Source organism: Acomys minous (assembly GCF_964271855.1).
Source record: "Acomys minous genome assembly, chromosome: 14".
Taxonomy (NCBI): domain Eukaryota; kingdom Metazoa; phylum Chordata; class Mammalia; order Rodentia; family Muridae; genus Acomys; species Acomys minous.
In genome coordinates, this window is record NC_140496.1 from 49807332 (window position 1) to 49835101 (window position 27770).

General features: G+C 43.9%; 1 protein-coding gene across 4 annotated transcripts in view; it reads right to left on the minus strand.

The window, feature by feature from the left end:
* The window catches only part of LOC311582544 (protein arginine N-methyltransferase 9-like), a 77144-nt gene extending 54768 nt beyond the window's left edge, over positions 1-22376 (minus strand). The window contains exons 1-9 of one of the 4 annotated variants that reach the window (XM_084755696.1): positions 21912-22376; positions 18521-18669; positions 15597-15833; positions 14170-14337; positions 11049-11151; positions 9236-9342; positions 6952-7144; positions 6485-6668; positions 2598-3315 (exon numbers count right to left, since the gene is read on the minus strand). In XM_084755696.1, the coding sequence (XP_084611822.1) occupies positions 2598-3315; positions 6485-6668; positions 6952-7144; positions 9236-9342; positions 11049-11151; positions 14170-14337; positions 15597-15833; positions 18521-18669; positions 21912-22103 (2051 nt within the window). In that variant the 5' untranslated portion in view covers positions 22104-22376. The remainder of the gene's footprint in view (positions 1-2597; positions 3316-6484; positions 6669-6951; positions 7145-9235; positions 9343-11048; positions 11152-14169; positions 14338-15596; positions 15834-18520; positions 18670-21911) is intronic. The other 3 variants (XM_084755695.1, XM_084755697.1, XM_084755698.1) reach the window with 3 other exon arrangements.
* Between the last annotated feature and the right edge of the window lie 5394 nt (positions 22377-27770).

The following is a 27770-nucleotide window of genomic DNA, read 5'->3' on the forward strand; positions in this document are numbered from 1 at the left end:
CGGAGGGGCAGGGGCGCAGCGCTCAAGCCAAGCTCAAGAGCTAGATTAACCAGATGAGCACACTTTGTGTTTATCTACAGAGCCTTCACAGCAGAGGAAGGTGCAAATGAGGAAGACACTCAGCACGTGCTATTAGAAACAGAATAGCAAGGGCAAGTGATGGAAGCACCCATTCCCAGGTGGAACCACGTACACAGGGCTGACTCCAGGCTTAATCGTTGAGTAGAGAGGACCTAGCCTGGTTCAGGGTCGTGACTTACCCTTACCAGTCTGACACTCTACATCTAGGAGGCATCTGGGACCTGCTGGCCCTATGCTCATCCTACACTCTTCTGAACAACTTGTTTGAGTTCGAGGGAGAGTCTGTAGTCAACCTCAGTTACTCACCTCTTAAAGAGGCATGGCTCTCAACAAAGCCCTTCCTATTAGCTTGTGAGCTATAATGAAATTACCCTTGTTAATTTTCTTGTTAAATTTCTGCCAATTTACTTTTTTTTTTTTTTTTTTAATTTCCCAAATTTGGAAGCTCAAGAAAAGTTCTAAGAATGGTAACAATGCACTCTGGGCTGGAGAGATGGCTCAGAGGTTAAGAGCACTGGCTCTTCTTCCAAAGATCCTGAGTTCAATTCCCAGCAACATATGGTGGCTCACAACCATCTATAATGAGATCTGGTGACCTCTTCTGGCCTGCAGGCACACAAGCAGGCAGAATACTGTACAATACATAAATTAATTAATTTTAAAAAAAAACAGTGCACTCTAACTTGGGTTTTGACTGTTATTAAATGGGCCATTTAGCAGGCACTGACATCATACTAGGTTTCTCTTTGTAGTGTGTGGATAGCAGAGCAGCTCACCACTGCTGAACTTGACTTTTACCTTAAGAAGCGCTTTCCCTTATTTATTAAAACTTCTCACACCAAACTGGAAAGAGGATTTCTCCCAAACGCAGGCAAGTAATTAGTTCTCCAAATCAGCAGAGTACCTTATGATTCCAGTCACTTCTAACACGATGTACCCATGTCACACAGTTAAAGACTTCAGTGCCGTGTGAGTGGCTCACTTCAGATGCCGCCACTAAAGCCCAGGTGTCTGGAACAGTGCAACCGTCACTAATACACATGCGGTATTCGCACAACTCCCTCTCTGAGGGAAGCTTCTGATAATCTGCTAAGGTGGCTCACAGAACTAAGGAAAACACATTACCTCTATGTACTGGCTCACTACAAAGGCCAGCACGCAGAAATGGGATGCTGGAGACAGAGCTCAGCTGTTAGGAGCATTTGCTGCTCTTGCAGAGGACCCGAATTCAATTCCCAGCACCCACATGGTGGTTCACAACCATCTGTAACTCCAGCTCCAGGGGACCCCATGTCCTCTTCTGATCTCTCCAAGCATTAGGCATGCATGTGGTCCACATACAAACCTAAGACATTTAAAATACATAAATCTAAAAAAAAAAAATTTAAAGACAAACTCACTCACTCAGAAATGGCCAAACAGAAGACACATAGGGCGATCATGACTTATACTAACATTGTGTTTGATCTGTATCTTGGCTTTCTGCTGTTTTGTTGGTTTTAGCACAAAACTCTTAAAACAGGAGGCTTCTCAGAGTCAAGGAAATGCTAAGAATATCTTCTGTATATCAAGGCCATTCCAGGGGCTAGGGACTACCAGAGGCTCAGGTTTGTTCTCCAGAAAGAACAAGTGACTAGGGGGTTGGGCCTTTGTCCTCTTCCCCTGCCTGGTCTCAACGCCAGGTTAAATTATCACTAACACCCAGTGCTGCCCATACAGAATGAAGCCATGCCACTCCAAAGGGACAGAGTTGAGGGCTCCTGTGCAGCTCAGCGTGTCCGGGCAGACACCGACACTCTGCACACTCCCACGCAGCACTCCTTCGGCTCCTCGTCGGCACCCTCTATAGGTTCATCTACGCCAGGCACTTTCCTAGGTCCTGTGAGCTGCTATACAAACCCAACCAAATCTGAAGGGGTTTTACAAACTGAAGGGAACCTTCAACTTGTACTGGTGGTTTAGAAGTAGAGACGACACCCTACACTGTGCACCTGACTTTTGACGTCCGTGACGCCCTCTAGGTTCGGCCTGTACCTTGCAGAACCACACTGAATTTAAGAACTAGCTGCTGTGTGGGGTAAATCCCTGTAGAGCTGTCACCAGGAATACTGTGGCAAACGGTGGATCAGAGGAAGAAACAGCTCTTTCTGAGAGGACACTCAGAGCTCCTCGCAGTCTTGAGGCACGTTACTCTCCCACGGTTTGACGTGCTCGCCCGCTCTGGAAAGCTTGTGAACTTCTCATTCACAGCTTTTGTGAAGATTCATTTACTTATTGGTGATTAACTGAGTTTTAGTAGAGGAAAGGTCTAAGTTGTCAACCAGGCTATCCTGGCAACCTCCAGCCTCTACCCCAAACCTGCCTAGATGCCATCATCAGAATAAACTCTGCTGTCAGGTACGGTTAGATAGTAAGATATCAGCTCACCCCTATTGTGTACAAAATTAAAAAACAAAACAACAACAACAACAAACCCTGGTGAATTTTTTAACTCAAGTTTATGTTTTTTGTTTTACCTGGATATTGCCGCTTTTTCCATTATTTCCTGCTGAATGAGCCCAGACGGCTCAATGACATCTAATATAATTATGCTCCACAATTTGTCTGATTTGGGCCTTTGCAACACAGCAGCTTCATCCTCTATGTGTCTCAGCCAAAACTCAAGTGTGTCCTTAGGGAAGTGATTGGCTTCAGATATGAGGTCCAAAGCGAGACAATGCTGGTCTTTCTCCACAGAACTGTAGGGCTTAACCTGACCGAGTGTTCCAGCAAGGATGGGCAAAAGAGAGAAGCCTTCAGACACGTCTAACACGTAGAAGGGGTCAGAGGTGCTCGGCACACTGTCACTCTGTCCACTCCCAGAGTTCATCTCAATATCCTGACAGTGAGTATCCATGGGCTGGCACGGCTGCTCTGGAGCCAGTGAAGACAACACCTTCCTCATCGCCGTCTTGAAGCCCTCGTGATATGGGATGTTGTTAAGCAAAGCAATCTCTGTGGGCTCTAACACACAGGCCTGCTCCAGAACGTCTGGTCTACTGGTCTGAAGGTTAGCCAGGGCGCTGCAGAGCTCCGCCTCATTTCCTAGAGAGAACAGGTCTTTACTCTTGGTAAAACTCTTCATAACTTCCATTTCATGCTCCAGACGCAAGATGCTGATACTCTGGATTCTTAGGTAACAATCTTGACAAGATGCTTCCATTGTCACACTGTCCCCAGGCTTTATCCAGTAGTCTTTATTAGTAGAAAAGGATTGAGAGAAAAAGAAAAAAATATATATGTATATATAACTGATTGTCTTAGTCAAAAGCAAGCTGGGGAGGAAAGGGTTTATTTGGTTTACACTTTCACATCATAGTCCATCATTAAAGGAAGTGAAGGCAGGAACCTGAAGCAGGAGCTATGGACGGGTGCTGCTTACTGGCTGGCTCCTCCTGGCTTCCTCAAGCAACCTTGGAGACTGGGTTTCCTTGTGTAGGCCTGGCTATCCTGAACTAGCTCTGTAGACCCGCCTGTCTCTGCCTCCCAACCGTGCACCACCACCAGCCAGCTTAATTACTTTCTTGCAGAACCCAGAACCACCGGCCCAAGAGATTGCACCACCCACAGTAGGCTGGGCCCTCCCCCATCAATTACTAATTATGAAAATGCTCTACGGGCTGGCCCACAGCCCCATCTTATGGAGGCAGTTTCTAATTAAGAAGTTTCCTTTCAGATGACTTTAGCTTCTGTCAAGCTGACACAAAACTAGCCGGCACAACTGATCCCTAGTCAATTTAAGCTGAGTCCCGGTCCACTCCACAGCTGCTGCTGGTCTTGGCAGTTATTCCCACGGTACTGGCATCTCCAGAACGCTGAGGTCTCTTGCTGCAACTGGGCTGCACTTGCAAGTGGCTAAAGCTGGCCTGAACTGCTGATTCTCCTTCCTCTACCCCGCAAGTGTTGGAATTACAGACATACCACAAAACTTCATGTTGACTTTGTTTTTATTACAATCAGTAGATGTGCTGCCAAACTAAGGAAGATGTGGGGATAAAAAGAGGCTTTGTCTAGATGCAAAGGCAGATGAAATTCAGGGAGCAAGCCTCATTGTAGCTTCAACAGACACTCTTTTCTCTGAAGGTAATTTCCAAAAGAACAAAAGCACAACACAATAGTATCTAATATTCCTTAAGCATCTGGAAACCTGCTTGTTTAGGGACATCACAGGTTCAGGGAAGAGTATGCCCTGCAGCCAAGGACTATACTGTGCTCCTCTCCAGACTCCCTGTGTGTAACTGTCATATTCCTATTGGTTCTAGGACCAGATAAAAATACAATCTATACCTAAGTGTGGTGGTACATGGCTGTACTACCAAACAGTGGGAAGCTGAGGCAGGCAGATCGCTTGAGGCCACAAAGTTTGCTTCATAACCCTAACTGAGCTCAGTCCCTAGAAACCAAGTAAAGAAAAAAAGGGATAGTTGTAACCCGACCACACGCATGCCACGGGATGTACGTTCCTCCAAGAAACATCTCACACATCACACAAGACAGGCAGGCACACAAAGGAAATAGATGTCTGTGTAGTTCCCTGATCTGATTTGCCGAGGCCTGTACGCTGACCTGAAGCTCTGGCCCTGTTGTGACTGACTCTGCTGGCCTTGCTGTAAGGTCTCAGAGCTCTTACTGGGCCATGCCTGAGAACAGGCTGATGCAGTGTACCCTTACAGTCTTGTAGGAATGAGAAGATACACAGGGAAAAAAGCTTCGCTCTCAGCAAGCCACGTTTGAAAATCTTTGTTCATCATTTTTGTTTTCTTATACTGATTTAATGTCTCTGAAGCGTTCTCAGGGAGACCATTTTAAATGCACACAGTGGCAGCAAGCAAGCGCATCTACCCACTGCGCCATCTCTCCAGCCCTGCTACACACGTTCTTATGACCTGGGCTCTACAGCGTCATCAGGGTCCCTATGGCTAAGTACTCATGCATTTAATACTTTTCTAACCCCTTTTTTTAAAAAGCAGCAGTGCTCACTTCAGAAGGAGTTGTACTAAAATTAGAACAATAGGGCTGGAGAGATGGCTCAGCGGTTAAGAGCACGGACTGCTCTTCCAGAGGTCCTGAGTTCAATTCCCAGCAACCACATGGTGGCTCACAACCATCTGTAATGTGATCTGATGTGCACAGTATACATAATAAATAAACAAAAAATATTTTAAAAAAACAAAATAAAATTAGAACAATAGTGAGAGGATTAGCATTGCTTCTGAGCAAGTGAAGTGTTTCATTTTTACATTGTTTAAAAAGATTTATTTATTTATTTAATGTATATGAGTGTCTATGTATATGCATGTTTACTCGATGCCAGAAGAGGGCATCAGATGCCAGTATAGAGGGTTGAGCCACCATGTGGTTGTTGAGAATTGAATTCAAGATCTCTAGAAGAGCAGCCAGTGCTCTTAACCACTGAGGTATCTCTCTAGCCCATCATTTTTACTTTTTTTTTAAAGCAGCATTTCTTTTGTCTACTGATAACTAATAATTGAAACTATCAAATGAGTAATGAGAGTTGTAACTGAGAAGCATGGAGTAATTTTTAAATTTTTATTTAAAATTTAATATATAAATATTTTAAATTTTTATTTAAAATTTAATTCACTATGTAACCTTGGTTGGCCCCCAAACTGCTTCCAGAGTGCTGGGATTAAAGGTATGTGACACTGTAGGCAGGTTTTGTTTCTAATAAATACTTTAATGTACACTTGTGACAATTCATACACACAAACACCACATCTTTATCATGTGTGTACTCTCAATCTCACCCCCAGGAACTTTTAAGTCCTCTCTCTCACTTTCCAGAGGAATGATTTTATCTCTCTTATTATTTTTTGAGACTGGGTCTCAATATATAGGTCTGGTCTGTCTAGCTTTTGCTATATAAACCAGGCTATCTTTGAATTCCCAGAGATTAGCCTACCTCCTGATGCCTTGACAGTGCTGTGCTTAGCTGCACACAACACCACAGCTGGCTTTAATCTCTCTTCCAAACTCTACGTTCGCTATTTAAATTTACTTTTGAACAAAGAAAATTGTAATTCTGAAATATTTAAGTAATACCTCTTTTGCTAAAAACTTCATCTCCAAAGTATTTGCTTTTTCTTTTTGGCCACTAACATTTACTTGATAAAAGCAACTAACTTTGATTTGGTGTTGAGGTTTGATTTAAATGTTTTAGAGATTTATTTATTTATGCATTTTTAAATGTACCGATGTTTTGTCGGCATATGTTTGCACTTTAGGAGATGCCATTGGACCCCTGGGGCTATGGGTATAGCCGGTGCTGAGCTGCAGTGTGTGTGCAGAGAACTGAGCCTGGTCCTCTGGAAGAGCAGGTATTTCCTGAGGAGACAACGCTCACCTGCAAGGGCCTGCACTGGGTAAACAGCTTGCTCCCAGCACGTCTCCTCAGCGGGGCCTGTGCACAGACTGTGCTCGTCATCAAGCTGGAGAACAAACCAAACCACGATGGCATCCAGCACGCCTTCCTTAACAGCGGGGACAGCAAGAGGCTGCGGCTTTCTAGTTGCAAGACTTTTCAACTCCTGAAAAGAAATGTAAAAAGGATGAGAAAACCGAGGTTAGGAAACTAGTAAGGAGCCAAAACAATTTAAATAATAAAAAAGAATGAGAAGGCTTTATACACTGACTGTGCCGCCCCCTCAGTGTCACACAGCTCCTCTCTGCAGCTCACCGTCCTTTCCTGCACAGTTAGGGAATCACAGAATACCATGTGTACTAAACAGACAGGAGACTCTTACCGGTGAGTACTGGGGGGTGGGGGGAGAGACGGGATGGGGTGGTTAAAATTAAACTTCTTGTTTTTACCTGAAGACTGTTGAAATCAACTTTTATAATCTGGAAGCAGTCTGTCAAAGGCAGATATCCTCCAGGAATCCGACTCATCTTCTCAGTGGTGTATGGTTCAACTGTTTCTTCAGTATCTACCGAAGAATAGGCTGGGCTCTGAAATTTCACATTTGTTGGCAAATGGATACCAGCAATGTCCTTAGCACCCACCCTAGTAAGAGTTCAAAGAAAAGGTAAGGTATAACACAGATTTTGTAAATTATCAAATATCATCTAATACTCAAGAAAATATAAACATAAAGATGAAATAAAATCCCATGGCCATAGATTTCTTAATTATATCCATAATCACATGAAGAAAAAAATTAAAATAAGTCTATATTCAAATTAACAAGTTTGAGCCAGGTGCAGTGGCACATGACTGTTATCCCAGCACTCAGGGAGGCAGAGGCAGGCAGATCTCTGAGTTCAGGGCCAGCCTGGTCTCTAAAGCAAATACAGTACAGCCAAGGCTACCCAAAGAAACCCTGTCTCAAAAAAAAAAAAATTAACAACTCTGTGGTTAAGCATGCTTGCTGTTGTTGCAGAGGCCTTGAGTTCAGTTGTTCCAACACACGTCAGCCATCTCACAACCACATACAACTCCAGCTGCAGGGGATGCAACACCCTCCTAGGGACTCCACAGATACCACATACACATGGCACACATTTACACAAACACACATGCAGAAATAAACATTTGAAAAGTACACAAAGCGGGCTGGAGAGATGGCTCAGTGGTTAAGAGCACTGCCTGTTCTTCCAAAGGTCCTGAGTTCAATTCCCAGCAACCACATGGTGGCTCCCAGCCATCTATAGTAAGATCTGGTGCCCTCTTCTGGCATGCAGGCAGAACATGGTATACTTAATAAATAAATAAATCTTTTTGTAAAAAAGGTATACAAAGAAAATATTTAGAACATATAGTCAACAAATGATTCATATTCAAAATGTACTTTTGGATTCCAGCAAGTTAACAGAAGACAAACAAGACAGAGAAGACACCTAGCTGCTTCGCCACAGGGATAGCCAAGTAAAATATGAATGTGAGCGATCATAAAGCAGTGAGGTGAAAACAGGACAGTCAACAGCAAGGGTTGGAGAGAATCCTGTCCCACACGACTGTATTTATTGGTATACTTTAACCAATTAAAATACCACAGAGACATTTATATACGTAGAGCTGAGAGCCAACCAGTGCGGTCTCATTCACCAACTAGGCACCTGAGGCCCATGTGTCTGGCGGGTAGCCTGAGCCTACCCTGCGCCTACCAGCATCTAAACACTTTTACTATCACCCGGTCACATGAAACAAAAAGATAAATGAACAATTCACAGCAAAGACAAGAAGTAGGTATTTACTGGTGGTTAGTTCATTTTATTTTTTTCTTTTATTCATCAATACTTGCAAACACTATTTTTATGTTGTCTCTATACAGGAAGGAGAGTTCTCTGAATGATTTAAAATTGCATCTGCCCAATCACTGCATTAATGAAGTTAACAAGAAAAACAATACTAAGTTGGGCGTGGTGGCGCACGCCTTTAATCCCAGCACTCCAGAGGTAGAGACAGGCAGATCACTGTGAGTTTGAGGCCAGCCTGGTCTACAAAGCAAGTCCAGGAGAGCCAAGGTTAACACAGAGAAACCCTGTCTCAATAAACAAAAAGAAAAACAAACAAACAACAACAACAACAAAAAAGCAATAGTAAAATTTATCTTCACATTGGAAATCCTTTTTTTTTTTTTTTAATTTATTTTGTACAGAGTGTTCTGGACACCAGAAGAGGGGCATCACATCTCATTACAGGTGGTCATGAGCCACCATGTGGTTACTGGGAATTGAACTCAGGACCTTTGGAAGAGCAGCCAGTGCTCTTAATCTCCGAGCCCTCTCTCCAGCCCCACATTGGAAATCCTTACTTGAACTTCAATTAAAATCAATCTGAACTTAAATTTTTTCTGCACAACTTCTCACACAAGTTGTATGAAAATAAAGCTGGCTTTGATCCTAGAGTTCTACTTAAAATAAATAAGACTAAGCATTACAAGCATGCACTAAGCTGTGAAATAGTGTTCTTATTTTGGGGGTGTCGGGGTGGGAGGGATTTTCGAGACAGAGTTTTTCTGTGTAGCCCTGGCTGTCCTGGAACCTGCTCTGTAAACCATGCCTCAAACTCAAGAGATCTGGCTGCCTCTGCCCCGCCTCCCCACCCAATGTGTCACCACCGCCTGGCTTAGTGTCTCTCTAACCACTTACTTACCTGTGATGTCTTCGTATTTCTGCACACTCTACTGCCATCCCAAATATAACAGCACTTGCTGGTATAACTTTCCCATACTTTCCACAATTTCCATTTTCTCCTTTGGTCTGAAAATATAATAAAGTCACATCACTACATGTACAAATAAGTATGTGCGTAAGTGTGTTTATATACAGGCTAAGGAGTTTTTCCTTTAAAAAGTATTTTCACTGGTGTGTGTGCGTCTGTGTGTGTGTGTGTGTGTCTAGACAACCAAGGCTACACAGAGAAACCTTGTCATGAAAAACAAAAAACACCAACCAACCAAATAAATATAAATGTAATTTAATGTTTAGAATACAAGCACAAAAAGAAAAGAAAGGAGTATAAAGCTATGTCAATTTAAAATATGATTTAATAAAAAACAAAAAACAAAACAAAAAGGAAAAGTACTGAAGAGATGGATCAGAGGTTAAGAGGACTGGCTACTCTTGCAAAGGACCCAGGTTCGACTCCCAGCACCCACAAGCAGCTCATAACCCTCTCTAACTCCAGTCCCACAGGGTGAGATGCCTTCTTCCGACTTCCACAAGCCCTGCACACATGTGAGTCTCACACACACATCCCCAACAGGCAACCACACACATGCATGCAGGCAGAACTCTCAAACACATAAAACAAAAGTAAAGATAATTAAATGGTTTTGTTGTTGTTGTTGTTGTTTTGTTTTGTTTTTTTAGTTTTATTTTATGTGCATTGGTATGTAGGTATCAGATCCCCTGGAGCTGGAGTTAGAGACAGCTGTGAGCTGCCATGTGTGTGCTAGGGATTGAACTCAGGTCCTTTGGAAGAGCAGACAGTGCTCTTAACCACTGAGCCATCTCTCCAGCCCCCAAAATAATTAAATCTTTAAAAACAGAAAGAAAATAAAACCAGGCATGAAATGTAGCTCCACAGTAGTGTACTGGTCATGTGTAAGGCACCAAGGTCATCTCTAGAACTGGAAAAAAGTCAACTTGAAAAATAAACAACTCTTCTATGTTCCATACATATCATCTTCTGTAATCACTGGATTTTACCACAGTGCATTAACACATACAGTAAATTAACTACAATATACACACGGCTACAGGAGAGGTCAGTGTGCTGTCTAGGAGCCTGAGTTCAGTGAGTACCTGAAAACTCCACTGAACTAACATTACTACCCTTTTCCTAGAGATTTGCCAAAATTCCACGCATTGACTGCTGGGAGATTCAAAGCACATCTCTCTTCTACAACTATAGTCAAGAATTTAGTCAGCACTTCCACATGTAAGCTCATCCGGAGTCCCTCCTTCCTGTAGTGGTGTGTGCAGTACTGTCAAGTGCTTTCCCTTGTGAACTGGACTGGTGTGTACAGTGCACATCGTGTTACACTGCTGTCAAGTGCTTTCCCTTGTGAACTGGACTGGTGTGTGCAGTGCACATCGTGTTACACTGCTGTCAAGTGCTTTCCCTTGTGAACTGGACTGGTGTGTGCAGTGCACATCGTGTTACACTGCTGTCAAGTGCTTTCCCTTGTGAACTGGACTGGTGTGTGCAGTGCACATCGTGTTACACTGCTGTCAAGTGCTTTCCCTTGTGAACTGGACTGGTGTGTGCAGTGCACATCGTGTTACACTGCTGTCAAGTGCTTTCCCTTGTGAACTGGACTGGTGTGTGCAGTGCACATCGTGTTACACTGCTGTCAAGTGCTTTCTCTTATCTTTCACACCTTGCACACACTCTCGGGACTCAGTGAACCCCTTGGAATAATGACTACACGCTCGAGTTTAAGTGCTTGCAGGCTGCTTACCTTTGGCTGAAGAAGTAAATTCTCCCACGCATGAATTAAACTCTCCACAATTCCTTCTCCAAATACACCTGCATCGACAGTTTCTGTTACAACTAGGGACACTCTATAGAACGATGTTTTAAAGATACATGTAAGTAAACTGACATGCTGTTGATATAAACTGTCAAAGCTCAGACAAAAGGGCAAATATGTTATAGAAAATCTCTACGTAAAATGTTCTAATACATTTCAGTATCTTTCCCGCCTCTCTTGATCATGAACTCTTTTTCCTTGCTCTGGGTACAGAAGGGTTACTTTCCCAGGCTCTGTTCACTGCCTAAGTCCTTAAGGGTAAGTCATGCCCACATTAAACACTGAGCATCTAACTCTCACTCTATAAAATGTTTCTCTCCCAGCCTGGAATGGTGGTTTCTATCTCTAGACCCAGAACCTGGGACCTGAAAGCACACTGACCAGGCAGAAGTTAAAAGTCATCTTTGACTACATAGTGGGTTTGAAGCTAGCCTGGGCTACATGAAACCCTGCATTAAAAAGCAAAAACCAGGGACTGGAGAAATGGCTCAGTAGTTAGAGCACTGGCTGTTCTTCCAAAGGACCCGGGCTCATATCCCAGCACCCACATACCAGCTCACAACTGTCTGTAACTCCAGCTCTAGGGGATCTGACACCCTCACATATATGCCTATACGCAAGCAGGCAGAGCACCAATGTACGTAACATTTTTTAATTTTTAAAAGTTTCTTCTTTTAAAAAAAAAGCAGAACCCAACCAGGGAAGGAATACAGCCACAGATTCTCCACCATCAATGATCCTTATTTCTTTTTGTTGTTTTGTTCATTTTTTTCCAGACAGGGCCTCTCTGTTAGTCCTGGATCTAGCCACCACCTGGCATGAATTTCCTTTTCAGGTGTCTTTAAGAACAAATTGTTTGTTTTGTGTATGAATATGTGTGTGCACTATTTGTGTGCGTACAGGCATGCCACGGTGCACATGTGGGTGTCAGACACTACTCTCCCTCTACCTTGTGGTTGCAGGGACTGAACTCAGGTCACCAGGCTTGGCAAACGTCTTTACCCACTGGCCACGCTGCCAGGCCAGTTTTGAATCTGACCAGAAGCTTCGCTCTCAAAAGTTCTCTTAGTACCTTCTGTGACACTGCACGTACCCGCGTCTCTCTTACCACCTGTCAGGTCTTTGCAAACACCTCCTCCATGGCACTGCTTTCATTCATTCATCCTGCCTAGACAACTCAAAGACACTCCCTTTGCTCCTTCTCTGAATTCCTTTCACTTTCACTGTCAGCACTGTAGTCTAAAGATATACCAAAATTTCATAAATATTCCTTATGCCCCTCTCCAGACTTGTAAGTATCTGAAGGGTAGGATGACTTGCATGTCCTCCATAGTGCCCTGACCCAATTATATCTATGCACAGAAAACATTCAGCATTTATGGCCACACGCCCTTAGAATATTTCAAATTGTCTAGTCTCACAACTTAGTCCAGAAATCTGCTTATGGCCAAAGTGAATGAATAATAGTCTAAGTTGAAACACTTATTTCAGCTTGCTTCAAGAGCAGTCTATGAGAAAATTACAAGTTAAAGTAACCTCTGAGCCGGGCGTGGTGGTGCACGCCTTTAATCCCAGCACTCGGGAGGCAGAGGCAGACGGATCACTGTGAGTTCGAGGCCAGCCTGGTCTACAAAGTGAGTCCAGGACGGCCAAGGATACACAGAAAGACCCTGTCTTGAAAAACCCAAAAAATAAAAAGTAACCTCTGATTCGTGCTACTCCAAATCATATGCTGAAGCCCTAACCCTAACAGCACTGTATTTGGAGACAGAGCTCTTAGGAGGCCATTAGTTCAATAAGGTCACCAACATGAAGTCCTAATCCAACAGAGGCAAGGTCACATGAGGACACAAAGAGCAGGTAGCCAACTGCAGCCAGGAGAATGCCTGCCTGAAAATGATGTGCCTGTAGTTTAAATTCTGTGACCTTTAATATTTTGTTATTATAACATGTAAACTAAGGCAACTTTGTTTTTTTATAAAATGAGTACACACCTGCATAAGGATCTGATAAACCTCCTCACCAACAAAGACCACTGAAGGGTAAATACCATGCACTCATTATTAAAACTGGAAGATCTAAAAATCAGAGTTCAAATAATAACAGAACACCAAATAAGTTCTTCACGTATGAACTACACTTAAGTGAGACAGAAGACAGACGGCATCGGCAGCTATACAAGTATTACATTAGGAAAGGGAAAGTGGGGTTGGAGAGATGGCTCAGAGGTTAAGAGCACTGTCTGCTCTTCCAAAGGTCCTGAGTTCAATTCCCAGCAACCACATGGCGGCCCACAGCCATCTATAATGAGATCTGGTGCCTACTTCTGGTGTGCAGGCATACATTTGGGCAGAATACTGTATACATAATAAATAAATCTTTAATTTTAAAAAGGGGACAGTGCTTGAAAAGATAGACAGACACTTTCTAAATGCCTTCTAGTTCTGAGAACCCACTGCTCTCCTGCCCACAGTGAGACTGCAGATACAAACATGGCTTCTATAATGGTGCTTTCATTGTTTTCAGGACACAGGACAAAGCATTCTGTCAACTGGCACTTCCAAATGCTCATTTTAATCAAGGACGCCAATGAAAACATGTTGTCTGCTGAGGGTGAACGGCTCACATTGTAAGCACAGTTATTTAACACTGTTGACCTACAGGAAGTCAGTCTACTTTTATGGACAAAGACATTTGAGTTTAGCCAGGTATGTTGGCGCATACCTTTAGTCCCACCCAGTACTTGGGAGGCAGAGGCAAGAGGATCTCTGAGTTCCTGGCCAGCCTGGTCTACAGAATGAGCTCTGGAACAGCCAGGGCTACACAGAGAACCCTATCTCACAGTGACATGCTAAAGAATGGTTTGTTACTATCAATTTTTCTTGAGTTCTTTATTACTGTTTAAAAAGCACATGTGACTATAAAGACCTGCACTTTTCTTAAGCTAGGTGATAGCCACATCTCCACAAAACAAGGATATTGTTAGTGCTGTTGTTAACCCAAGAAACTGGAAAGGTATATTAATGGTTTTGGTGAATTATAAACATACCTTTCAGGAATGTGTTTTGGAATTTCTATATCGAGTGACTTCATGTGTAGGAGCTTTATCCCAATCTCCATCTTGTTTGCAGCCACTACATCACACGCAAGTTCATACATGGTCTTGGATAACTCACAGGCATATACTGAGTGTGCACCAGCTTTTTTAGCAAACATGCTGTAAAAGAAGAAAAATCCATTATATCTTTTTCCAATTTTAATAAAATTATGATGCTTCAAACATTTTTCCATTCTTTAATATAACCATCATTTGTTCTGCATTAAAAAAGCTTGAGGCTAGCGAGTTGGCTCAATGGGTAAGCATTTGCTATGCAAGTCTGACGCTCACAGTCCAATCCCTGCAGCCCACAGTGGGAGGAGAAAACTGATTCCTGAAAACTAGTTAACTTCTGACTTCGCATACTGTGGTGAGCAAGCAGGCTTGCAGGTGATATATGTACACGTACACAGAAAGTAATAATAATAATCTAATTAAGAGGTAAGATAAGGCCAAGTATGGTGGTTATGTGCCTTTAATCCCAACACTTGGGAGGCAGAAGCATATCTTGGGAGGATATCTCTGTGATACCCAGGCCAGCCTAGTCTACACAGCAAGCTCCAAGGACTACACTGAGAAACTCTGTCTCAAAATAATAATAATAACAATAGCAATAAATAAAAAGAATGAACTAATATACTTGTTTAAAAACAAATCATTTGCCAGGCGTAGTGGTGCATGCCTTTAATGCCAGCACTATAGGAGGCAGAGGCAGGCAGATCTCTGTGAGTTCAAGGCCAGCCTGGTCTACATAGTGAGTCCAGGACAGCCAAGGCTACACAGAGAAACCCTGTCTCGAAAAACCAAAACCAAAACAAAACAAATCACTTGCCAAGCACGGTGGAGCACACCTTTAATCCCAGCACTCGGGAGGCAGAGGCAGGTGGATCGCTGTGAGTTCATTCAAAGGCAGCCTGGTCTACAAAGTGAGTCCAGGACAGCCAAGGCTATATGGAGAAACCTTGTCTTGAAAAAAACAAAACAAAATCTAAAATTTATTATGCAGAATTTCAGTAATCCCAAGTTGCTCTTAGTTTTCTTGAACTTTTTTTTTTTTTGGTTTGAACTTTTGATTAGTAAAATCATAGAAAAAAAGTATAAAATTAACAGTTCTATCAATAACACTAACAATATTATGAGAAACAATTACTATTTTTACAAACCAATGTTAGAGTTTGTTTGTTTGTTTGTTTTTCGAGACAGGGTCTCTCTGTGTAGCCTTGGCTGGCCTCAAACTCACAGCGATCCACCTGCCTCTGCCTCCCGAGTACTGGGATTAAAGGCGTGCGCCACCATGCCCAGCTCAATGTCAGAATTTTGGTATCTAACAAACCTGTTTAATTCATGTAAATATAATAAAAGTAATAATTACAACAAACCTCAGTATTCCAGTTCCTGTGCCAATATCCAAAACACTTGTGGACCCCGAGCCCACCGCCTTCTGGATCGCTGCATTGTAAATCCTATTCCTCCTGGTGTCGTTAAGCATGACGTAGTGCCAACGTTCCACCAACCAGTTTGCAACGCGATAAAAGTTCTCCTTGGCGTCACTGAAATCAGGGTTTAGCTTCACCGCTCTATGAAAATACCCAGCTGCCTCATCTCGAAAGCCCATTCTAGATGAGGAAGAGACAGAGTACGTTCACCTCCGTGTGACCAACGGTGGCGCCCCTGTTGGTGCACTAACCCAGCCTGAGCATCCTCACCGCTGCCCCCAAGCCCACAGCAGTCCACCTCCTCTGCAGGTCATGAGCACGGCACGCTCCTGACTTCTTTTCTGAGTTTCTGCCTGTGCATCTCAGATGTCCTAGGGCACCCCTAGGTGGAGTGGAGGCGTCCAAGGCATTGACTTGTACTGAGCTGAATATGAGCAGATTAAAAAAATAAGACAAAGAAGAAATACTACAAGTCATCTGAGCGCTGCTTCTCAGAAGTGATGAAGAACTCCCTGTCACGGTTTAAGAGTTAATCGTAGGCTGACTGCACTGCCCACGACCAGAGTGCATCTCACACACCACCAGACTCAGCAGCTTCCAAACTGGTCTGGACTTTGCTCAGCCTACTTACCCACTCCCTGACCAGAGACATAAATTTCTACAAATATCAAGTTCCATACACAGCTGTTGTCATAAACCAGCAATTTACGGGCCACACAGTCAATACAGCAGAACAAATGGAATTCTTCTCCCTCTCACTTTAGGCACCATCCATTCTAAAGAAACTTAATCAGACGATTCATTCTGAACGTGGTTACGACAAATGAACCATCTAACAAAAGGGCAGTGCGATGTTAAATTGTAAGTGCTCGTGTTTTAGTTTAAAATGAAAACATTAAGGTCAGTATATGTTATTTCTTTGTTACCCTGAAGGCAGAGATATCTTGTTTATATGCTGGAACTGCCCAGGACACATGATAGTAGAAAATACATGGTGTTAATGTAAACAAGCCTCACCATGCTAGACCAAAGTGTGTAAGGAGGACGATGGCTGCTCAGTTCCTTTACCTTGTCACAACTCTACACTGTACACACTCCTTCCCCAGAGCCATGGCTCTGCCCCGTCCTGAGTCAAGTAAGGGCCCTTGGGAGTAGGAGACAAACTACTAGGTTGATTATCAACAGCCAATAGACTCCAGATACATTTAAGAGAAATTCTGTGGTCACTTACACTTTGTGGTTCATTACTAATAACATTAATGATTTGAGAGAAAACAACAACGCATGAGAACAGCTAGAAGCAATATATAAAATGAGATTCATTTATTAAATTCCTTAAAGTTGAAAGTACAACTTGCCAATCTGGCAGAACAATGCTCTTTCCCCATTACTTTAAAACTTTCTAACTCAAAAGCAATGCTGGCCTTTGGCTGTGGTTCCTGTAATTCCTTGGCAATGCTTATGGCTTGTGATGGTGTGCATAAGAGCTCACGTGGCAAGCCTGACTGGGATCTCTTGAGACGCCTGCTGACATGTGGGTACTCACACTGGGAAGGGTTTTGCCTGCCTTAACTGACGATGAGTGCTTCCACGCGCCTCAGTGTTTGTATAAGCAATGTGATTGCGCTGGACAGGACTTTTATTCTAGAGTCTAGCATTTGGGTATGCATCATATGGAGGTGGTACCTGAGTATACCGCCTCCAATAAAAACACCGTGTACTAGGCCTCAGAGGAGCTTTCCAGATTATAAACATATGACTCAGAGTAAAGGTGGAAATGTGCACTGTGACATCAGAGAGGACCTTGAGGACTGCTCTTGGATTCTCTCCAACGTTGCCAGTGTTCTCTTTCCTTTTGCTGGTTTTGCGTTCCAATCAAACTAAGACAATCTGTTAATGACTTACTACCAACCTCGCCCATTTTGTCTGCTGTGCAAAAAACTTACACGGCCTTCTAACAGTTTCCCAGTTGCTAAGAAGACACTGCAGGAGGGAAGTTTTGCCTTCTAGTGCCACTATAGGCAGGGTTTCTCCAGAATCACACGCCCTGTGTTCATGGAAGGCAACAGTGTTCCAGCGCATGGCACCAGAGCATGCAGTGATGGGCAGCTACTCTAGAACTCTAGCCTAGTGGAGAGCTCCTTAACAGTATGCTCCAAAGTTTATACTTCCCCATTAAGCTTTCTCTGGCACCCCAAAAGGAAAAATTCTAGCATTTTCCAAAGAAGAGATTCACCAGCTTTCTGGCATCCTGTGAACCACAGCTATGCCTTTTCAAACAAGGACTGGATCTGAGCCCAGTAAGGAAAACTCTCCCTTGAATATGTCCTCAAGCTAGGGGTGTGACTCATATAATATACTATAAAATTGCCATGGACCAGCAAGACGGCTCAGCAGGCAAGGGTTCTTGTCACTAAGCCTGAAAACCTCAGTTCAATCCCCAAGACCTAGCTCATGGAAGGAGAAAACCAACTCTCTCTGACATCCACAGGCACATCTTGGCACATGAACCCACAACACAGGTATCCGTACACATGTACCCACATGTACCCAAATAAACCTGATTTTTAAATTGCCAGATTACATACCATATTCACATATCATTCCTATATTCTTTTTGAGTCTCACTCACGTTGCTTATATTACATTTCCCTATTCAAAGGACTGTACGCACAGGCAGAGTCGGGCAGAGATGTAATCTCCAGCTGAAATATCACCTAAGCCCACAGGTTAAAGACCAGACTGAGCTCGTGGTAAGCCTCCATCTCAAAACCAAACAAAGTAAGTTACTGCATAACTTACACTCGCCTTGGACTGGTAAAAAAAAAAAAAAAAACAAGCCTCATTGTAGTGAGGTCACTACAAACCTGAAGAGATGCTCTCCCATGCTATTGCAAATCACTTCATCATCGGGAAACAGCTCCAAGGCCTGCTCATAGCAGCCAAGTAAGTCTTGTACTCTACTGAGTGCATCAAGCTCTTCAGCCCACTTGAAAAGTGTATACTGAAAAGTTTCCTTCACAAACAAGAAAAAAAAATTACAAATTAGTAAACAAGAAAGAATTCATAACTCTAGCTGAAGATTCCAACAAATGGAACTATAAATGGAACGATGACCTGAAATTGCTAATTTTTAGTAAGTACAGTTTGCCAAATGTGGTGGTTTGAGTAAGGACAGCCCCACGGGCTCATACGTGTGAGTGATGGTGATACAGCTGTCTCTAAGTCACTGCTGTTCCTGTAAGTAACCCCAATAAAACTCACTGGTTCACCAAGTTGGACTTTGGTGGGATCCATATTTTGGTCTGTCATGGGGTCCCTATCTAGAGTGAGTATGTATGTGTTTCGTCCCCCAAGTTTGGTCAAAAAAAAAAAACATATCCTAACTGCACTATCTTTAAATCAACACCTCCTGACAATCCATACTGTTACGGCTTAACCTGACCGTTACAGTCACTTGGTACAATGCACCAACTTCCTCCTCACTGCCAACCTAGCCCGTCTCATTTCCCTCTAACGGTTTGCCACGACACTGAACTATGGAAAGAAGGCAGGCTCACACATTCCAGCTTCAAGTCAACGAACTTTACACACAAGAGTCAACACCTGGAACTGAATTATAACAGTTTATTAGAAAGATAAGGATAACGAAGGAGATTCTTTTCTTACATGGTAGATAGTCTAGATACCTAGGTCTTACACGAACAGCTCAACAGTTCTTCCATATGTTAGTAGAATGGGGAGCTAGGAACACTGGTCAGTAGCTGAGCACTTTCCTGGGATGCCTATGGCCCTCAGTTTCGACTCCGGTAACAAGAAAAATGAGTAAATAATACAACAGCTAAGGGGATGAGGAGATGGCTCAGCAGGTAAGAGCAGTGCTTGCTGCCCTTGCAGAGGACCCAGGTTCAGTTCCCAGCACTCAGCTGCTTACAACTGCCTATAATTCTAGTCCCAGGAAATCGAGCCGGGCGGTAGTGGCGCACGCCTTTAATCCCAGCACTCGGGAGGCAGAGGCAGGCGGATCACTGTGAGTTCGAGGCCAGCCTGGTCTACAAAGTGAGTCCAGGACAGCCAAGGCTACACAGAGAAACTCTGTCTCAAAAAACCAAAAAAAAAAAAAAAAAAAAAAAAAAAGGAAGAAATCGAATGCCCTCTTTTGGTCTTAGATACACGCACACATGTAGAATGTGTGTATATATACATACACACACACATGTACACACATATATACACACACATATACATACACACATACATATACATGCAAATATGCTTACATATTAAATTTATTGATTTATTTTTGGTTTTTCAAAACAAAGTTTCTCTGTGTAGCCTCGCTGTCCTGGAACTCACTCTGTAGACCAGGTTGGCCTCAAACTCAGAGGCCTGCCTCTGCCTCCTGAGTGCTGGGATTAAAGCTGTGTGCCACTACTGCCTGGCTATGTACTAAATTTAAATTTTTTTAAACGCAAGTTTAGTGACTCAGTGTGACTGAAGTGTGGGTGTAGGCAGCAGAGAGAATATCAAGAAAGCAAACAGAAGCTTGAGGCTTTTGCAAAGAAATATGAATTTGGTTTCCTATAAAAGGAAACCAGAAGCCAGGCGTGGTGACGCATACCTTTAATCCCAGCGCTTGGGAGGCAGAGGCAGGTGGATCGCTTCGAGTTCGAGGCCAGCCTGGTCTACAAAGTGAGTCTAGGACAGCCAAGGCTACACAGTGAAACCCTGTCTGGAGAAAAACAAACAAACAAGCCAGTTGCTAAGTCCTACTGAATGCTGGTTATTACGTTTGTTTGTTTGTTTGTTTGTTTTTTAAAAAATAGGACAAGGGCTCACACAACCCAGGGTAACCTCAAACTCATTGTGTAGCTGAACTTCTGAGCCCCCCTGCCTCTACCACGCACATGCTGGGATTACAGCTTATCCTTGCCACACTAGGTTTAGCCCTCGTGCACAATTCTACCAACTGAGCTACATCTCTGGCCATACACCTAAGTTTTACGTAATTATTTTTTCTGTGTTGGGACTGGAACTCAGAGCCTCACACCCAGGGCCATTCTAAGGTAAGCTGTTGTCCAGGTCTATCCTCCAAGCCAAACAACTGCCACGTTGGGGGGGGGGGGGGCGGGAGATAGCTGTGCCACCTGCAAAAGATCACACCAGATGGACCTGTTGACCTTTTCAATCCCTCCCAGAACGGCAGGCTGGGTCACATGACACTCTCCTGCTGTTCCATACCACCTGTTTTTGTTTTTTTAAAGATTTACTTATTTATTTATTTATTTATTACATATACATTGCTCTGCCTGCTTGTACCCCTGCAGGCCAGAAGAGGGGACCAGATCACATTCTAGATGGTTGTGAGCCACCATGTGGTTGCTGGGAATTGAACTCAAGACCTCTGGAAGAGCAGTCAGTGTTCTTAACCACTGAGCCATCCCTCCAGCCCCCTCCATACCACCTGTTCTGAGCAATACTATCCTAACTGCACGGCTTAGGGTACAGTCTAGAGCAGTGGTTCTCAACCTTCCTAATGCTGTGACTCTTTAATACAGTTCTTCATGCTGTGGGGACCCCAACCACAAATTATATTCATCGCTACTTCATAATGATAATTTTACTACTGTTTCAATTGTAATGAAATACCTGATATGCAACCCTGTGACCAGGTCCTGACATTTCTACGAGTTACAAAAGCCTAATGCTACTGGGGCAGAGGACGGACCAAGGAAGACAGTATACCTTCTGCACACGATAACGCAAAACCTCCAGCGCAGGGCTAATTTAAATTAGATACTGAAGGAGAGAAAGAATTACCCTGCCTCGTTCGCATTTACGGGGCCTTTGAAATCTTAAGTGAGGCAGAAATTTTGAAAGAGGTGTGTGACAACTCTTGACTTTTGTTGTTAAAACATCGCTGTATTGAGAGGGGCTGCAGAGAGCCTCAGTCTATCTCTGTCTCTCTCTGTCTCTCTGACACACACACACACACACACACACACACACACACACACACACACACACACACACACACACACACACACACACACACACACACACACACACACACACACACACACACACACACACACACACACACACACACACACACACACACACACACACACACACACACACACACACACACACACACACACACACACACACACACACACACACACACACACACACCCCCACCCTGTTGTCGCTGTCAAGATCGCAGGGTTTGGCAGCCACCGGGAAGGAAGGCCTCACCTTCACGTCGTCTTTGAGCTCTGGCGCCAGGCTGAGCACTAGGAGGTAGTGGGCATAAGCAGTGCCGAAGTCCTGGGCGCCCAAACAGTGCTCAGCGCTCTGCAAGGATCGCGCCACCAGCCGGTCCCGGCCGGCCGCACCTGCGCCACCACCCCCTGCTCCCCGGCGGGACCTGGGCCTCGAGTTCGGCATGGCTGAGTCTCCGCTCGGAAGCCCACGAGGAAGACGCCCTTGTCCGGAAAAGAGTCTCCAAGCCCAGGACCCAAGGAAGCAAGAGAACACACAGAGGTTGGAGGAGATCACCTCCACAGAGTGGGGAGCTCCGCCTTCTCAGCAGCGGACGGAGCTGCGCGCGCACCGGGCGGCGGCGCGCTGTGATGACGTCACCCGGCGAGCCGCGCGCGCTCTCGGGGAAAGCGCCGGCACTGCTAACGCCGAGGAGTACATGGGATGTAAGCCCCTTCTGCTCCGCTGTCACGTTGCTTTGGCCGGCCAGGTTTCCCACCTTGTACAGTGTGCCGCTGCGAGTCTCAGGACTCTGCTCGCGTCAGGCGTGCGCGATGCTCCAGGCCTCTGGATCTCAGCGCACCACTCGTACTTGTGCAAAACGAAGTAAAAAACTCATTAAATTTGGCCATGGTGTAGTCTCTTAGCGTCAAGTATTCTCACAAGACCCAATGAGGCGGAACTTTGGATCACGCTCCATAAACGCGATCTCTCTGAGAACTACTTCAAGGTTGCACAAGTCACTGGGATGGGTACAGCGGAATCCGAATTTCCTAATCCCTGTTACATTAGTCAAGTGTTTCTCCTGCTCTTTAGTTTTGCTTGTGTGCTTTCCAAGCTATTCATATCCTCCTTATTTGGTGCTTTCTGAACTAAGCAATGTAGAATTTAACTATACAGCATTTCTCTAATAAGATGGAAAAACACAGAGAAAGCCTCTACACCTAATGGGACTGAGTAGAACATAAAGACCAGTAGACTTGGGGTAAGGGTTTTATTGTTCCAGCCCATGCTTTTCCTCTTTATCTAGCAATTCTTCCATAAGACATTGAGACAGACCCAAATGAAAGCATCAGACAAACTCCATTTTTAAAACGAAACTCCATTTTGTGTTAAACCTAGCCAAGGGCTGAATCCAGATTCCAGAAAAACCACAAAGTAGTCTTAGACAGAAAAATGTTCCCTAGCAACACAATCAGCTCACCTTGGGACAGTCCAAATATACTCTCTGCTGGTCAAACTGACCAGCAAGTGGTCTGGCACATAGCAACAACCAATTAGGAGAAGCCAGGCCAAAGTTCCTAATGCCCCTGTGACTACTTCAACCAATCTTTTCTATAGGCCAACTTGCCCCTACACCTATTACCCAACCATGAAATGCCAAGGCTTGTAACTCCCTGCTTGCAGCTTTTCTGCCCAAGTGCCATCCAATCATGTACTGTAAAACCCATTTCTGTGTCTAAAACCTATAAAAACCCCTCTCAACTGAGAGTTGAGGCTGCTTCCCTGCATCTGCTGTGTCAGTGCATTGGTGGGTGGCCCGGGGATTCGAACCTGCATTAAAGACTTCTTTGCCACTACATTTGGACTCAGCTCTTGGGTGGTCTGTTCGGGGAGTCTCAAATTTTGGGCATAACACCAATAATGTTCTCTTCCTGTCATAAGTCATGAGGTTGTTCTAACTATGCAATGAGATAGTTATAAAAACATTTTTACTTATACCTAGTTAATGCAATTCATTGTTACCATTATCTAGAATCATTTTGAAATTATCTGAAATTTTCAAAAAGTTATTACACCTGTAAACATTCAACCAAATATTTATGAAATTATTTGCATGATGGAAAAGCCAGAGGTGACAGACTGGGGCTGAGGGGGGCGGGCATCTCAGTCCTGCTTCCCAGGGACATCTGGGGCCATGCTGCCAGTGTTAATTTTCAACTTAACAATCCAGAATCACCTGGGAGACTGACTGGCCTTTGGTCATGTCTGCGGGTGGTTATCTCCAGCTGCGGTGGGTAACGCCGTTCTCCAGCTGAGCCCCTGGACTGTGTAACTGGAGAAAGGAAATGAGCCACAGTGTGTGTTCATCAGTCCCTGCCTCCTGACCGGGACAATGGAAGGACCAGCTACTGCATGCTGCTGCCGCCCAGCTTCCCTGCAGTCTTTCTCCCTTACATTGCTTTTGGCAGAGTCTTTGTTTTGTTTTGTTTTTTTAAGATTTATTTATTTTATTTATTGCATATGAGTGCTTTTTATCTGCCAAAGAGGGTATCAGATTACATTATAGATGGTTGTGAGCCACCATGTGGTTGCTGGAAACTGAACCCAGGACCTCTGGAAGAGCAGGCGGCGCTCTTGACCACTGAGCCATCTCTCCAGCCCCTTGGCAGAGTCTTTTATCACAGCAATGGGAAAAGAAACTGAGACAGTGAGCGGTGTTTGTTTGAACATTTGGTTCCTAGCCAGTGGTGCTGTTTGGGAAGATGGCGAAGCTTCCGGAGAGCAACTGGGCCACTGAGGTCCGGCCTTGGGGTTTCACAGGCTAGCCCCACTTGCCCTTCTTCTTGGCAATTCATGGAGATCAACTGCCTCTTGTTCTTGCCACCCTGCCTCCCTGGCTATAAAGGATCATGTTCCCTAAAACCGTATGCAGAAACGAACCCCTGCTCCCATAAGGTGCTTATGGTCAGGTGTTTCCATGACAACAAGACAAGTAAGTGATACAGGGAAGATCCGTCATTCTATTAGCACATGAGTCTCTGCTTACCTGAATTGCTTGACTTTGCAAACTATCTTGTCTTGTGGGCATGCTCTCCCCTTCCATGGGCAAGGTTTCTTACATTTGTTTTTGTATCTGCTGGGTTCCAATGGCATGATCCAAGTACCTAAAACAACTACAGTACATGAATGATACTCAGAGAGGACACGTTTCCATGACAGAAACAGGGAAAGAACAATTTAATTTTCTGCAGGAAATGTTCCACTGCCACTTTTTCTCAGCCGTAGAATTTATTCCATATGTCCCACAAAGTACACTGGTTACTTTTTTTTTTTTTTTATCATCAATGTTGGCTAAGAGTGGGAGGAGCAGGACTGGAGAGAGACGGCTCAGTGGTTTAGAGAGTGTACTCCTCTTTCAGTGGACAAGGGCAGTTTCCAAAATCCACGTTGGATGGTTTACAAACTCCTCTGAGTCTGGCTCTAGGGATGTGCTGGTTTAACTAGGAATGGCTCCATTGACTCATGTGTTTGATGCTTGGCACTACTAGGAGGTGTGGCCTTGTTGGAGGAAGTGTGTCACTGTGGGCTTCGAGGTCTCTTAAGCTGAAGCTTTGCTCAGTGTGGCAGTGTCCGAGAATCCAGATGCAGAACTCTCAGCCCCTCCTCCAGCACCATGTCTGCCTGCTGCTGCCACGCTTCCCACCATGAGGATAATCAACTAAACTGTATGCCAGCCCCAATTAAATGTTTTCCTTGTAAGAGTTTCCGTGGGCATGGTGTCTCTACACAGCAATAAAACCCTAAAGAAGACAGGAGATCTGGGGCTCTGTCTCCATGAACAGACATCCACATAGCTAAAAGTAACAAAACTAAATCTTTTAAAAGAGAAACATGGAGCTGGGCAGTGGTGGTGCACGTCTTTAATCCCAGCACTCAGGAGGCAGAGGCAAGTGGATCTCTGAGTTTCAGGCCAGCCTGGTCTACAAAGCAAGTCTTGGACAGCCAAGGCTACACAGAGAAACCCTATTTCGAAAAACCAAAACAAACAAAAATCCAAAACAAGAGAGAGAGAGAGAGAGAGAGAGAGAGAGAGAGAGAGAGAGATGGAGAAGAGACTAGGCAGGCAGTACAGAAAGGACAGAAAAAAATTAAAGAAGCCAGGTTTGGTTCTTTTTGGGGGGCATTGGTTTTTCGAGACAGGGTTTCTCTGTGTAGCCTTGGCTTTCCTGGACTCACTTTGTAGACCAGGCTGGCCTCAAACTCACAGCAATCTGTCTGCCTCTGCCTCAAACTCACAGACATCTGCCTGCCTCTGCCTCCTGAGTGCTAGGATTAAAGACAAGCACCACCACCGCTGGCCAGGTTTGGTCCTTTTTCTCATCACCTTTCAAATAAAGCTGTCAACAAAAAGGAAAATGATAGCCTTCCTGTTGCTTCTAAATTACTCAGATAACATGGGCTACCAGTTCTTACTACAGTAAGATATAAGTAAAATAAGTGTACCACAGATCATTTGTGCATCTTTATATAATACAGTTTGCAGGTACTATCTGAGGTCTTTTGCCAAAATAGGACTAACAAGGTAGAATGAATGCCTGGTTATCTAAGAAACCACAATGGAACTGAACATGGTGGTGTGCTCAGGATGTGAAGGAAAACAGGCCTCTGGGATCCAGGCCAGCCTAGTCTGCAGAGAAAGTTCCAGGACAACCAAGGCTACACAGAGAAACCCTGTCTCAAAAGAAAAGAAACCCCCCCAAAAAAAAAGAAAAAAGAAAAGAAACCCAAATAAAAAAATAAATTTGACTACTCTATTGTGCGTTTATTCCGTTCTGTCTTGTTTTGTTTTTGTTTTAAACGTTTTCTCTGGGTAGCCTTGGCTGTCCTAGAACTCACTTTGTAGACCAGGCTGGCCTCAAATTCACTGAGATACACCTGTCTCTGTCTGTCCTGGGATTAAAGGCGTGCGCCACTACACCTGGCTGCAAGGTAACTTTTAATGTAGTTGTACTATTCTGCTGCAGATTTGAAGTGCAATTATGAGTGCTTCCTTAGTATACATAAGTCCCCAGGTTCAATCCCCAGTGACACCAATATATACATACCATATGTGTAATGTGTATGTATATGTGCATGTGTATATGTATATTATGTTATAATATATACCATATGTATGTATTATAATATAAAATGTATATATTATATGTATTATTAGTTGTTGTATATAATACAATATTACATATTATATATCATCATATATAACACAACATTGTTTATATAATATATACATATTATGTATATATGCCTTTCACTGCTTCTAAGAACCCTTTGATTGTATGTTCTTTTTCACTCTTTTAGGGTCTAGAACAAAAGCCTCCACTGTTGACACTAAGGCTGGATTAATGTGGTTGTCTTTCACCATATTCTGGTCAGTTTTTCAATGAACCACACAAGGTAAACAAAGAAATTAAGCCAGCTGAATAGTTCTTTTTTACAAAATATTTATTTATTTATTTATTTATTTATTTATTATGTATACAGTGCTCTGCCTGCATGTACACCTGCATGCCAGAAGAGGGCATCAGATCACATTGTAGATGGTTGTGTGGGGCAGTGGTGGCGCATGCCTTTGATCCCAGCACTCGGGAAGCAGAGGCAGGTGGATTGCTGTGAGTTTGAGGCCAGCCTGGTCTACAAAGTGAGTCCAGGACAGCCAAGGCTACACAGAGAAATCCTGTCTCAAAAAACCAAAATAAATAAATACATTATAGATGGTTATGAGGCACCACGTGGGTGCTAGGAATTGAACTCAGGTCCTCTTGAAGAGCAGTCAGTCCTCTTAACCGCTGAGCCATTTCTCCTGCTCCCAGTTTAAAAGTTCAAAGTCAATGTTGGAATGTGGATAGGGAAGGCGGGACAGACGTACGCATGTACAGACAGACGTTTCAAATGGGAAAGAGAGCTGTCATCAGAACTGGACTAGAAGCTAACCAGCTTTGTTCTGATAAAGAGTTTCTCTATTTTCTTATTTGTCTCCTGAGGTGTAGTAGCTTGGATGAGATGTCCCCTGTAATCTTGGACAGTTAAATGCCGGATCTCCAGTTGGTGGCGCTGTTTGCAGAGGCTTAG